Here is a 13,995-nt window from a genome sequence, read left to right as displayed (position 1 = left end):
AGAGTGCCTCAACCACTTAGTGCATTTCCTGAATTTTTTCGAACAAGTGATACCAGTGAAAGGAAATCAGATATACTGCACTTTAGGCTGAAGCACACTCTATACCTTCATTTCAACTGTTATGCTATCTTTATAATACAAACAAAATTATTTGATCCTGGGTACTTATCCAGGTAGACAATCTCCCCCAAATACAAACACTTCTCCATAGCCTGAACTGAATAATTTGCAGAGGAGCAGGAATGGAATAGAGCTCTTTAAAGGGGGAGGGATTCTGTATGGAATTCTCCTCCCTGGGGAATTTCTTGCCCTCCCATACTTGCCAGTTGGTGGAATCTGGACTGTATTCACATGTAACTTTGTGAGCCACACAATAAAATGTCAACCCACCCTGGATGGTTTGCTGTACCTAGCAAGAGAGGAAGGAGGAAGTCATCTTCACTAGATGCAGGGAAATCTCACATCTTGTCCCTGAGCCCTACTTGATTTAAAAACCACAGACTAGAACTCACGTATTGTATGCTCTTCGTATTATCTGTATAATAATCCTACCAATACCTGTGTCAGGAGAACTTTAAATTATCGTTCTGTGGGTATATTTGGGTTAGGTCTTGCACAGATAGTTCTAGTTCAACCACTTTAATGCAGGATTACAACTCAGTGGTACCAACAGTATTTGTATGGGTGCTGGTACCCACCCCAGCCACTGTATGCGAGTGATGTTTATCTCAGAGGACACAAGCTGCCTAAATGCAACTCTGACATTTGCTAATCCTTTACTGATCAGAACTTCTGCAGCCATTTTTGAAAAGCACATGACAAAATGAGTTTGGAATCATGATTCTCGCCTCTTCAGCCACCTTGATTGATTATTTATCAGCCTGACAAAGTAATTGATAATATTTTCCATTTTAGGACAGGACTTGTCAGATCTCCATTTCTATAACACCAATAAAGATTAAACCTCTTTGGTGTGAGCAGCTGGGGGAAAGGAGGGGAAGGAGGGGAGCAGGAGAAGGGTTTAGTTAAATAATTCATTCTAATTGGTTCACTGGCTTCTCTATATTTTTTTAATCTTTGCTCACAAGCTGAGACTGGAGAATTGCTCTCCCTTTGTTCCCTTTAGAAGTCAATTCCTATTTTAATGTGGGGAGGGAAAGAATTCTGCATTGCACTCGTGCTGTATGCATATAATTTGTGAAGAATATTTGGGTGAAAGATGGAATATGTGTAAAATATTACACAGAAATAAGTTGGACAATTACATCTTTTGGTTTGCTGGCTGCCATGCTAAACAACTGCCAATATTAAAAAGTTATAAAAACAAAACCCTAAAACCACTGCTACAGAAAAAGAAAAGCTCAGGCCTAACGTTTCTCTTTGACCTGAAAAACATATTGTTGGAACAATTAAACAAACAAAGAGATCCTTAACATGACATGCAAAAGTATACTACAAATCCATGGAACAGAAGGAATTTGCAATGAACTCATTTTCTGTCTATGCATACCATGAAATCTCTTGAATGAGGCATAACATGAAAATAAACTGGGTAACTACACTTGCCATGTGTTCAGAAAATCAGCAATTGGCATGTCAAATACTCCATATCACATGATAGTCTGGAAGCAAAGGGAGCCTAAGAAAACCTTCTTGCTTCAGTGTAGAAGCTAAGAAAATGACATAAAACTGTCATTTAAAGAAAAAGATATTAGCTATAAATTTCAAAACAACATAAGAGACAAGTGGTGATGGATTCCAGTTCATTCTGTTTAATCATACATACTCTGGAGCAAACTTGTCCAGTCTCTTGAAGAGATCATTTTTCACTTGCAGGTTCTCCACAATGGCCTCAACCACAAGGTCGGTGCTGTGTACCACTGCTACTGGGTCTGTGTTCACTGTTAGGTTCTTTAAGGTCTTCTCAATGAACTGAGCAGCAGCCTGAAAGGTTAAACAGAAGTCACAAAACCTATTTCTAAAAGGTTTCATTTCTTTGGTATGAAAGTTCTCATAGGTCAATTTATTTCATTGGTTGCTTTTTTGAGCCTTAAAAATATTAGGCGTTATAACTTGTACTATATTTCCAGATCAGTTAGAAAGCTTTAAGTTTATGAGAGTACTATACTTCCACAGATGGACTAAACTTTCACAGCAACTCAAGTCTTCTCACAAGCAAGGAAGAGATCCTTTATTTCATTCTTTTACGATGACTGTTCTCCACCCCACCCTTTATTTCAACCTTCAGAATGACAGTTCCAGTGAACAACTGACTTATCTCTTCAATACTTTCCCAAGAGAATTCTGACCTGCCCTCAGTGAAAATGGACTTCTTTGGTTTTAAACCATTATATTGTTTTTCCTTCCATAAGCAAGATATCTGGTTTCACAGCTCACTGTTATAATTCAAAGCCCTTCACGGACACCTCAGGAAATGAAATGGCTTACAGGCAACATCCACTGTATTAGAGTTCTGCTGGGAATGGGAACAAAATTTCGAATCTCTTTTGTGACTGCCAGAACTGTTAATCACTGACACAGTTTATGAGGACAGATCAAATACAAAGGCAGGCTTTTTAAACGAGAATAGAGATCCAGTACAGCTGAAAACAGACACTTGTATACTACATTTTGGGGTCTAAGAACTTGTCTATACAGGGAAATTTACCAGCATAACTATAGTACTATAATTATACAGCGATAGTTATGCCGGTATAACTCATGTGGACACTTGTACTCCAGAATAAGAAGTGCCTTTTCCCAATTTAGCTTATACCGGTTCCAGAGCAGCATAAGCTAAAGTGGAAAAAGACATTCCTTATTCTAGAATATGAATGTTCCTACAGGGAGTTATACCGCTATAACTATAGCTGTATAATTATACTGGTATTTTTATGTTGGCAAATTTCCCCATGCAGACAAGACCTTATTCCTGCCATGGGTATGTCTACGTGGTAGTGCAGACACAGGCTCTGACACATGCTTAAAACCAATCTCCCTACCATCCACACATAAAGCCTTCTATCATATGCTTGTTACCGCCTCAGAACACAGGCTTGCTGGCTCATGCAGGGGCATAGATATAAGTGTCTTGCTGTGGCCCATGTCCCAGCCTTCCCACTTTGCAGTGAGGACATAGCTTAAGCATGTGTTGCAATGCTTGTGTTCTGATAAACCACCAATGCTATCCCACAATTCCTGGGGCCTGTATGCTCCAGCTCTTCTACCTCTCAACTTCTCACTCACCCCCAATGCATTGAAAGCAACCTGTTAGTTCAAATGCAACTGCTCTACATTTAACCCTACGTTGCATACAGACTGCTCAACTTCAAACACAGCTGAGCCTTGCTTGTCCAAAAAGCAGAGAGAACTCCATACAAGGTTTCTTGTCAGTCTGTGGTGTGAGGACCACAAGACCCAAGATTCTGGCAAAAGCAACAAAAACCAGTACAAGAGCTTGGCAGAGTCAGGGATCAACCAGACCACTGTCCAGTGCGGAGTGAAAATCATGTACCTCAAGATCATCTACTGCAAAGCAAAGGATGGGAATGGTCAGCCCAGGAACTCCCTGGCCACTTCTGTTACAAGGAATTCAATCAAAAGCTGGGAAGCACCCCAATAGAGAGTCTACAGTCCTGTCTCCTGAGTCAGGATGATATGCTTAGAATCCTGGAGGCAGAGAGAGGGAGACCACTAGAGTCACAGGAGCAAAACCCCAAACACAGCAGGGTGCTGGCATCAGGTCTGCACCAGGTCATGGAACTGGATCAATTAGGGGACATCCTGGGCCCATATTCACATTAACTGTTTGGGGATTGATCTGAAACTGCCAGGAGAGGAAGTGACAATGCAGCAGGAGCTGTAATCTGGTAAATGGCACCCAAAATCTTGGTTATTATAACAAGTGGGAGAGATTTCCAGGCTATATTATTGGTATAAAGAAAAATTACATGCAGGGAATTGTATTTTACTGAGACCACAAGTCAGGCCATTTCCCCACCCACCCCTCAGTTCCATGTGGGGTCCATGATGGATGTCAAGAAAGGAAAAAAATGAAAAGGAGCAGCTAGTGATAACTTTTTTACTGACTATATGGTTATTGTTAGAAAAGGGGTATTAGTCTCAGCAAGTGTGGGTGCATATTTCACCACATAGTGCTACGTGTGCAACTCTGTCACACCAGCATGTTGTTTTGAGTTTCACCACCGCCAGCACTGGTGCAGGTCTCTTTCTGGATTACCAGTCCTAATGGCTGCGGTGGCTGAATTTCGTCGCCTGGATCCCTGTCCACTCATGGCATGCTGTCCAGGATCATCCAGGGTGGAAGTGGCAGTGGAAGGTGGTCTTTTCCATAGCTATAAAGCATTTCCATCCTAGTTCAGCATCTTACTGATTTTTGCCTGAATTTTCACTCACTCCTAGCTGGTAAGTGCTTGAAAACTTTTCATGCAGCAGAAACTATATGGTTGGTCAGATTCCAGGGCAGGGCAACTTATTACAGCCAACTCTGTAGCTCACTTGCCCATTCCTTTCATAGATATGCTGTTCAGTCACCTGACACTGGAAAAGCTCCTTTGCACAGAGGAATGGTATTCCTCTGCTGGCCTGAATAGATCCCTCTGGTACCTCTGGCAGATGTATGTCTTCTAAGACTTACTTAGCCTGAAATAATGTTAAAATAGAAACTTATAACAGACCCTTTGGTATGAAGACCCGCTCCACCCCCCGCTGTGTGGGTGAAATTTTTTAAAGTTGATTTTTAAATGACTCTAATATGCAATTCTTACTATAATGTATTTGGGCTAGCAATGTGGCTGGCTAGACCTTCTTAACAGGCCAGTGACTAAAGAATGAATAATAATAAAAATAACACCACCAAGGAGATAAAAGTATCAGCCTGTGGTCTTGCCATAATGCAGAATGTAAAAAGGGGAAAGAGATTGCTTTCTTCCCCCGCCCTGCCCATGGACACAAAATAATGCACTTTTTCATTTCCTTGGCAGGTCTTTCCACCTCTAGGCATCAAACTAGAAGTCTTGGGGAGCTGACACGCAACCAGCAAAAGGAAAAGTGTCCGGGACAAAATGCTGCAGGACATTGTGGCTATGGCAGATGAGCAACTGGCCTTCCAGAAAGGGAAGGAGGACTGGAAGGTTCAGAGGGGGAGGGAGACAGCCAAGCTGGAAGAGAAAATGGTGGCATCATTCCTTGATCATGAACAGAAACCGAGGGAGGAGGACAGAGTGCAGCAGAAGCACCCATGTGAGAGGCTGCTTGCACTCATAGCCACCAGGCAGCAAGTCCCAACTCTAGCAAACACAGAATCCTGGCCATGCTACCACTTCCTGCAGCCTGTACAGCCACTGGACAATTCAGGGGTTCGGTGGGCCATGAACCACACACGGAACAGTACATTTACAGACATCGCACACAACATACCCCACCAGGGCAAAGGAGAACAGGCACGCAAGAGACATTCAGTTTCACTACCAGTACAACTGTAGTGGTTGAACTTATACAGTTTGCTACTTCTGTCTGGCGGTTTGCTTATTCTGCTCTTTGTGTGTGTTTGTTTTGGCTTTTTGATGGCAGCTGGGATGCCAAGGATTTTTCAATGTAATTGGAATGAATATTTTTCAATAAACTATTTTGTTTGCAAGAAGAATAAGTCTCAAAGTTCTATCCAAAGGATTTATTAAATCCCAAAGAATCAAAATCCACGACATAGCAGTAGCTTAATGTCTACATACAATAAAGCAGTGGCACATAAATTGCAATGTGCCCTGTTCGTTAGCATGTTAAAAATCACATCCTCTCATGCATAGCATCCTGTGAACACACAAGGCATTTCTGATTTCCCCTGCCTGTCCGGATCCAACCTCAGTCGTGTCAGGTGCATTGTCTACTTGTCTGTACCAGGCTTGCAAACCAGCAGCATTCTGAGTCCACTTCAGGTAAAATTCTCCATTTTGTCTTGCAGAAATTGTACAGTGGACAACAGGCCACAATAATATGGATGGCACTGACAACACTGACATCCAAACGTTTTACTAGATGACCGTTGTGGTCCCTGCTAACCCTATGGTTCCACGATTCTAGTCTCATCTTGCCTTGAGTCTGCCAAATGCACACTCCACCACATCCGGCAACTCCTGAGCCTTCTTTTGCCAAGTCCTCTAACACTAGGGTATAGTTTCATGAACCATGGCAGAAGAGGGTATACAGGGTCTCCTAATAGAACAGGGAGCACTGAGACCCCACTAATAATAATGTGTGGGGGGGTACATGGTTCTCACTTGTCCAAAATGGAAAATGCCTGATCTCCACAGAACCCTGGCATCTCAGTGTCCATGGCACGTCCGCAGAACCAGTACATCACAGTGTCCAAGAACCTGTCTCTGTGATTGACCAAGGCCTGCAGAACAATGAAGTATTACCTTTTGCGGTTGACATATTCATTTGCTCCTGGAGGAGGGCACATTATGGGCCAATGGGTGTTATCAATGGCCCCAGTGCAGTTTGGAAAGCCCACTCTTTCAAAGCCAGCCATTATTTCAGGCACATTAGTTATGCCCACCAGTAAGCTGCAGTTCTGATACAAAGGGAGAACATGTCTGCGGAAAATGCAAAGCTATGTTTCTCCCTTCCCCCATGCAGTGACTTAAGCAAGTCTATCTGAGGTTCCTTAAATGGTATCATTACAATCTTGTAATCTCTGCTTTTGGGTAAAGTTGGTGTATAGTGCTTTATAATGGTTTAAAGAAATCTTACTATTAGATAAGGATAAGTAACGTACCACTCAAACTTTGGGCTTTAACCTTAGTTTTCAAAGACTTCCCAGCTTTTGAGGTTAATCTGTCATTTAAGACTACAATCTGAAAAACCAGAAAAAGACACGATGTACCAACTTTCCCAATCAAAAAACCCTGCAAATATTTTAACTTCTTATCTTCCCAGCTTTTTGAATGTATTTATAATACTATTCTACCAATCTGAGTCTCCTGTATTCATCTGTGCATTAATTGCCAACAATCACAACATTAAAATAGTAATTCTACCAAATTCAATAAAATTTGTCCAGTGGTTAAAAATACCAAGATGTCACCTCAGGCTTGTCTGTAAACATCTTCTTTGTCATTCTTTTCAAACTATCCTCAATCCCTTTCCTGGAGTTCTTCAGGATTTCATCAGTCTGGTCCACTAACACCACAGTGTGACCAGTTGCTGCAGCAACCTGGGGAGAAGGGGGAGGGAGAGAGAGAGAGAGAAAGGAGCTATTAAGAATGTAAAGCAGACAAGTCAATTGGGCTAATAGGAGGAAAAATGAAAAAGGGGTGGGTAGAAAATTAAATTTAAGCAGTTACACCATAGGATAAAGAGAAGTGAGTTCATATCAAATAATCTTGATTTTGTATTTGGCACCTAAATATTGGCTCATCTATAAACAACATTTAAAAAAAAGAGAGAGACTGTCAGTTTAAAATCTTAAAAAGCACTTAATGTTCTTACTTACGTTACAAACAGCTCAGATTATTACAACACAATTTTAAAAAGTCAGCTTTTTACTATATATGTTACTTCATTATTTATTTGCAGTGATGTTGCAGCTGTGTTGGTTCCAGGATATACAAGACACAGACTGCTAAACGTAAGGGGTTAAACACACATGGTGGGAGACCACTTAAAATGAAGTGGGCAATTGAGGGTTAGCAGGCAAAGGGATGTGTTACAAATTGTTGTCATGAGATATAAAACCAGTGTCTCTGTTGAGTCCGCAAAAAGAAAAGGAGTACTTGTGGCACCTTAGAGACTAACCAATTTATTTGAGCATGAGCTTTCGTGAGCTACAGCTCACTTCATCGGATGCATACCGTGGAAACTGCAGCAGACTTTATATACACACAGAGATCATGAAACAATACCTCCTCCCACCCCACTGTCCTGCTGGTAATAGCTTATCTAAAGTGATCATCAAGTCGGGCCATTTCCAGCACAAATCCAGGTTTTCTCACCCTCCACCCCCCCACACACAAACTCACTCACTGATCGCTTTAGATAAGCTATTACCAGCAGGACAGTGGGGTGGGAGGAGGTATTGTTTCATGATCTCTGTGTGTATATAAAGTCTGCTGCAGGTTCCACGGTATGCATCCGATGAAGTGAGCTGTAGCTCACGAAAGCTCATGCTCAAATAAATTGGTTAGTCTCTAAGGTGCCACAAGTACTCCTTTTCTTTTTGCGAATACAGACTAACATGGCTGTTACTCTGAAATCTGTTGAGTCCATGATTTCTAGTGTCTAACAAAGTTAAGACTTTATGTTCCCAGGCTCGCCTTTTGAAGGTGTTGTGCCGGTTTCCCTAAAGGATGAGTACTGAGAGTCAGATATGGAGTGGCTTTGTGAAAAGTGTTTGCCCACAGGAGAGATGGTATTGTGTCTTTTTAGATAATTTTTCTGTGAGAGTTCATCTAAGGACATACTGATTGTAAGATTTCACCCACATAGTTTTTTGGGCATTTGATGCACTGGATGAGGTAAACCACATGTTGTGAGACGCATGGATAGGCCCCAATGATTTTTGAAAGGGGTCCGCACACCATTTGAAATTTTTTAGGGGTCCACAAATGTAAAAAGGTTCAAAATTACTGTTCTACGAGGCTGCATTGCAATGTGCTATTACTATGTATTCCCTGTCTTTTGTTTAGTCTTTCTGAATGATGCTGAACAAAGTAATAATGCTTTCAACTTGGAGAAAGAAATTATTCAACAAAAATTCCCTTGAACTAGTTTATTGTTTTCTAAGGTGCTATACTAAAATATAGCAGGTGGCAGAAACTAGTAGAGAGAAGGGACTTATTAAAAAGACCACCACCTCTTTCAGGCCCACTCTTACACAGCCACATTCACAGTTTCTTCTTTCAAAAAAGAGAAGAAAAACAGGAAGAGGTGCTGGTCAATTTATTGTAGTAACATTGCACTAATGGTACTTTCCATCCAAGGAGCCAAAGCTTTTTAAAAATGGCTAATAAGAAACAAGACAACCCTGCGAGTTAAGTAGCACTGTCCCCATTTTACAAGAGGAACTGGCAGAAACAAATGTGTGACCTGCCTGAAGTCACACAAGATGCACGTGGCAAAATCAGGAATAGAATAAAAAAATCCCGGTTCCTGATCCCATTGTGACAGAATGTACTCTTGTATTCACACCCTCCACCAGTGGTTCTCAATTTATTTACCATTGCGGACCACATATGCAGCTCTCTCTGTGTTATGTGGGCTGCATCCAAACAATATATATACTACCTGCATGTCCCTGACTGTTACATGGGCTGCTGCTATGCGCTGCTTGGGCCACAGGTTGAGAACCACTCCCCTACACACTACTATAATAATCTTTGTACAAATCATGTATTTTAAGGTATTACTTAAAAACTCATAATTTGCTGGTCGTTATTGTCATGGCAAAATACGTGTGGCAATACTGCATGTGAAATTACAAGATTCCACTGTGTTATTAACACATGTTCCAAACAGAAACTGAGAAACAAGTCTGTCCTAAACAAAGGAATACTTGCACTGCTTAATTTGCATTTAAGCAGTAAACAGAGGCATCAAGCAGGAAGGGAAACAAAGGAAGCTAACAGCTGAGAAAAAAGCAGCAGGGAACATCCTTCCACATAAACTTTTTATCTCCTGGTACTGAGCTGGAAATGTTTTTCAAGGGGGTTGGGGGGAACTATAAAAAGGAGGGAGAAACACACCAAGGAACCACCCACCCCCTGTCCATCAATTCACTACACTGGAAGAGACAAAATAGCTGTTGGACTGGGGGAGGGGTCCTGATATAAGAAGTTTGATCAGTAAGACTGCTGAAAGCATGTGGTGAGAAAACTTTTTTTAATTTAACAATTTGTTAAATAAGCATCAACAACATTTTATCTTTATTTTTCTTGTAATCAATTCTGACTTTTATGCCTCATTACTTCTGCTCACTTAAAATTTCTCTCTTTGCAGTTCATAAACAAATTTTATTGTTTTATTTAATCCAGTGTGTTTAAACTGAAGTGCGTGGGAAACTCCATTTGGGGTTACAAGTTGTGTGCATATTATTTCTATTAAAGGAATAACAGGCTTAATATAACTTGTATTGTGCAGGAGAGGGCTGGGGAGTACAAGACATACACTTCTGCAGGAAAATCTAGGACTGTTGGGATCACCCTGCACTATAGCTTAGGCTAGTGAGAGCAAGAGTGTAACCCAAGTGAAGCCCGCAGGCTATAGTTGCACACAGACACTGAGGGTGGGGCACGCATGCTGGAAGGCTGTTTGTGAGGTTTTGTAAAGCAAGGCATTGCAAGGCAATCCAGGTTGCAGGGCAGGGGTGACACAGCTGCTTCTTAGTCTGGATTTTACAATATGTTACACCTATACTTGAGCAACAGCCAACCTCTCCCACTTGCAGTACGGAAAGGTTTAAAAGAAGGCATCTTCCAAAGCCTTAAAAGAAAAAACAAGTCATTGCAAAGAAAGAAAGAAGTGCTGCTCCCAGGCAGTACCCCAGTCACGTGGCTCTGGGATAACCCCCATATTTATAATTACAATAGGATGCAGTGAGCACAAGGAACAAAGACACCCTAAAGCATCCCTTCACCCTGAGGACTTGCATTCCTTCACACTAGGGTCCCTGTCAAGAACCATGCATGTTTCTCTCTATAAACAATTGCCAATAGGAGTCAGAATGTGTAACAGAATTCAATATGGAGTTCAGTTGTCTCTCTGAACTAATGAATTTTAAATAATGTGCACCTTCCTGAAACTTCAGCGCACATATTTATGGATTTCACCACACACTCATGTGGCACTGCATTTATTGAGAAAGGCCTTGAAGGCTCTTTCAGAAGAAATCCCAAATTCCCGTGATAAGGGTGTGAGAGATTATTTTTATAGAGAAATTAAAGTTATAGATGACTAACCTCACTTTAGGTAGCAGACAAATGTGTGGACCTCCTTCCACAATAGAGGCAACAAGAATATCAGAAAAAGCTATACCTCTGAGGGAGCACTAATGAGTTGTTAAAACAGGAAATCCAAAGTTAAGAATTCCTGGGATTTACTCCTAGTTTGCTTTGTGACCTTGCGCAAATCACTATACCTCTCTGTGCCTGTTTTCATGTCTGTAAATTGGGGAAAATAGCAGCAACCTACATCACAGGAGTGTTGTGTGGCTTAATTATTGTTTGTGAAGTGCTTTGAGATCTGTAAGTGAAAGGTGCTGTAGATGTTCAAAGTATTATTTTCCTCGTTAGATAAGTAAATATATTTGAAATAGTCCTGTCCCTGGCTTAGCAATCAGCCACTTGATGGACAAAAATGTCAAGTTAAAAGTGAACTTTACAAGTCAAAGGCTATAATGGCTGAACACTAAAGGAAAACAAGCAAATTCCATTTAAATATTAACCCACTGTAAAACACTAGATTACAAATAAGGATACAGTATCTTAACAAAATGAAATTTAGTTCTCTTGCAATTTAACGAGACTGTCAATCAATCTGAGACTGTCAATCAATCTGTTCCTCCTCAAGCTGGTACCAAATCATTTTCATAGGGCTTTCTTCTTCTGCCTTATCAGTCAGGCAACGTGTGAAAGATTCACAAGAAAAACCCAAACTTTGTACTCTTCCGTGACAAATAAAGGTTGGAGCATTGCGAAGAACACTCTGAACACAAATATACATTGGAAAGGCACGGCTTATATTAAAATTTAAAAAAATCAATAAATCACATCTACATATTTTGTACCTCATAGTGTTGCAAGTAATCCCTCTGGCATGATCCTGCACTGAGTCCAAATGGACAGGCTGCATGCCTCACACAGAACCCCACTGGCTTCAGTGGGACAGCATGGGAGCTAATTTCAAGACTGGGGTCTAGGATTACTATAAGAAAGTCTTTAAAAATATTTGTTTTTGCAGCGTTTGCTTTGTGCATAACCACACTTTGTGTATAGTTACCATTTCCCCTTCATAGTCAGTTTCTCCATTGTTTTGTCAATCCCCACAAACATTTTAAAAGACTGGAAAATGTTACTGTACAATCACAAAACCGGGTAACTCAGCAGTAGGTGCAATATCTGAAACTACTTTTAATTCATTTTTTTGAAAACGAACCACCCTACATGTTTACTGCGTCCCTACTGAAACTGAATCCCATTCAAATCTATGCTAACAGGAACGTGGAGCACAAAGGGGACGAAGAAAATGAATGCATCAACTCTACGCTGAACGGGTTGTTGCAGTTTCTCACACATTTTTATGCAGAGATAAGAGATGACTACATACAGGTTTGAACGTATTCAAAAGTTGAAAGAGTGTTTACGTAAGTCTCAGGTTATCAGATGTTTAAGAACAAAGTTTTGAAGATCTGCCTACATAGAGCATTTATGCAGCTAATTATGCTCAGAGTTAAAATATCAAGCCAAGGTAAGTGACTCATGGCAGAAAAGTTTTTAAGACAGCCTGTGCCAGAAACGACAAGACATAACAACAGAAACCAAAAGAGCAAAAAGGTGGCAGAGGCAGCGTTATTTATACGATGGTAATCCTCAGCGGCCCCAGGCACTGTACACACACACTCCAGGAGGCTCCTGCTCTCAAAGAATCTATGACAGTTCACATACAATGGCTGGGGTGACAACTGGCTGAGTCGGTTCCGGAGGCGCCTCCGGAGACGGAGCACAGCCCCCTCCTGCCGTGCCCGGGGGGGGGGGGAAGGGGGCGCAGAGGGCTGGGCAGGCCCGCGGCAGCTCGGCGTCCGGGGATAGCGCAGGCCAAGGCGCCCGGGCTGCACCTCAAGGCGGGCCAGGGGCTGCTTGGGCCCCCGGCAGCGGTGCCTCCCGCTGTCCCGAGTGACGGGCCCGGCGGGGCAGAGACTCCGGGGGGGGGGAGGAGCCGCCCCGTGCGACGCGCTGCGGGTCTCCCTTCCCCAGCGGGGTGAGGTGAGGCCCGGCCCGGCCCGGCCGCTCACCTGGGCGATGCCCGCGCCCATCAGGCCGCCCCCGATCACGGTCACATGCTTCACGATCAGCTTCTTGGCGGCGGCGGCCGCGGCGGCGGCGGCGGAGGAGGACGCGGCGCGCGCGAAGCGGCGGGTGGCGAAGGCCATGGCGAGCGGGGCGAGCGGAGTGAGCGGGCGGGGGCGGCCGCACGCAACAGCCGCCCAGCTTGGGGGGGGCGGGGCCGCGGCAGCCTCGGGCAACGCCCACCCCGGGGGCCCCCCGCGGCCCTGAAGGGCGGCTGCTGCCCGCCCGGTCCCGAGGGCAAGAGCCAACCGCGTGGCTTCCTGGGGCAGAAAATAGGCAGAGTGCCCTCCACAGGGGCAAGAGCCACCCCCACCACGTCCCTGGGCATGCCCCCCGCCTCTCCCCCCAGTGCACCGCCGCCGAAGGCATGCGCTGCCGCCCTGACCCGCCCCCCATGATCATTAAGGAGCCTTACTTCCTAATAACCAGCAAAAGGCAAAATGTGCACACCAAAAAATCCGTTTCAGAGTAGCAGCCGTGTTAGTCTGTATTCGCAAAAAGAAAAGGAGGACTTATGGCACGGTGGAGACTAACCAATTTATTTGAGCATGAGCTTTCGTGAGCTACAGCTCACTTCATCGGATGCATCCTTTTCTTTTTACAAAAAAATCGGTTACATTTGTACCATGCCTCAAAATGCATGTCCCTTTTTTCTTCTCTTTAGTGGATCCACAAGCCATGGTTAGCAGGAATTCTCGTGCTAGAGATAAGCGTCCGTACAACCAAGCTGTCCTTCACTCCTATACTAGTTTAAAAAGAGAGAGAGAGAGAGAGAGAGAGAGAGAAAATTGCATAGAACGGAGGCCCTGATTTTGATTCTTAAAAGGTTTTACCAACTTCATAAAGTGAATGAGGTGTTCTGGGGGAAGCGGGGCACCTTCCACAGTACCACTCCCTATTTTGACGCCTCAAAAAG

The 13,995-nt window shown here is 43.1% G+C and overlaps 1 protein-coding gene across 1 annotated transcript in view; it reads right to left on the bottom strand.

Annotated features, from left to right (window-relative positions):
* Positions 1-13,209, bottom strand: part of HADH (hydroxyacyl-CoA dehydrogenase) — a 42,878-nt gene extending 29,669 nt beyond the window's left edge. Inside the window, exons 1-3 of the mRNA XM_084626671.1 lie at positions 13,025-13,209; positions 7,106-7,234; positions 1,787-1,944 (exon numbers count right to left, since the gene is read on the bottom strand). Coding sequence (XP_084482797.1) covers positions 1,787-1,944; positions 7,106-7,234; positions 13,025-13,162 — 425 coding nt within the window. The 5' untranslated portion in view covers positions 13,163-13,209. The remainder of the gene's footprint in view (positions 1-1,786; positions 1,945-7,105; positions 7,235-13,024) is intronic.
* Between the last annotated feature and the right edge of the window lie 786 nt (positions 13,210-13,995).

The sequence above is a fragment of the Lepidochelys olivacea genome (genome assembly GCF_965140295.1).
Source record: "Lepidochelys olivacea isolate rLepOli2 genome assembly, chromosome: 4".
NCBI classification, from domain to species: Eukaryota; Metazoa; Chordata; order Testudines; family Cheloniidae; genus Lepidochelys; species Lepidochelys olivacea.
The sequence above is the reverse complement of the archived record's forward strand: the minus strand, read 5'-3'. Positions and strand labels throughout refer to the sequence as shown.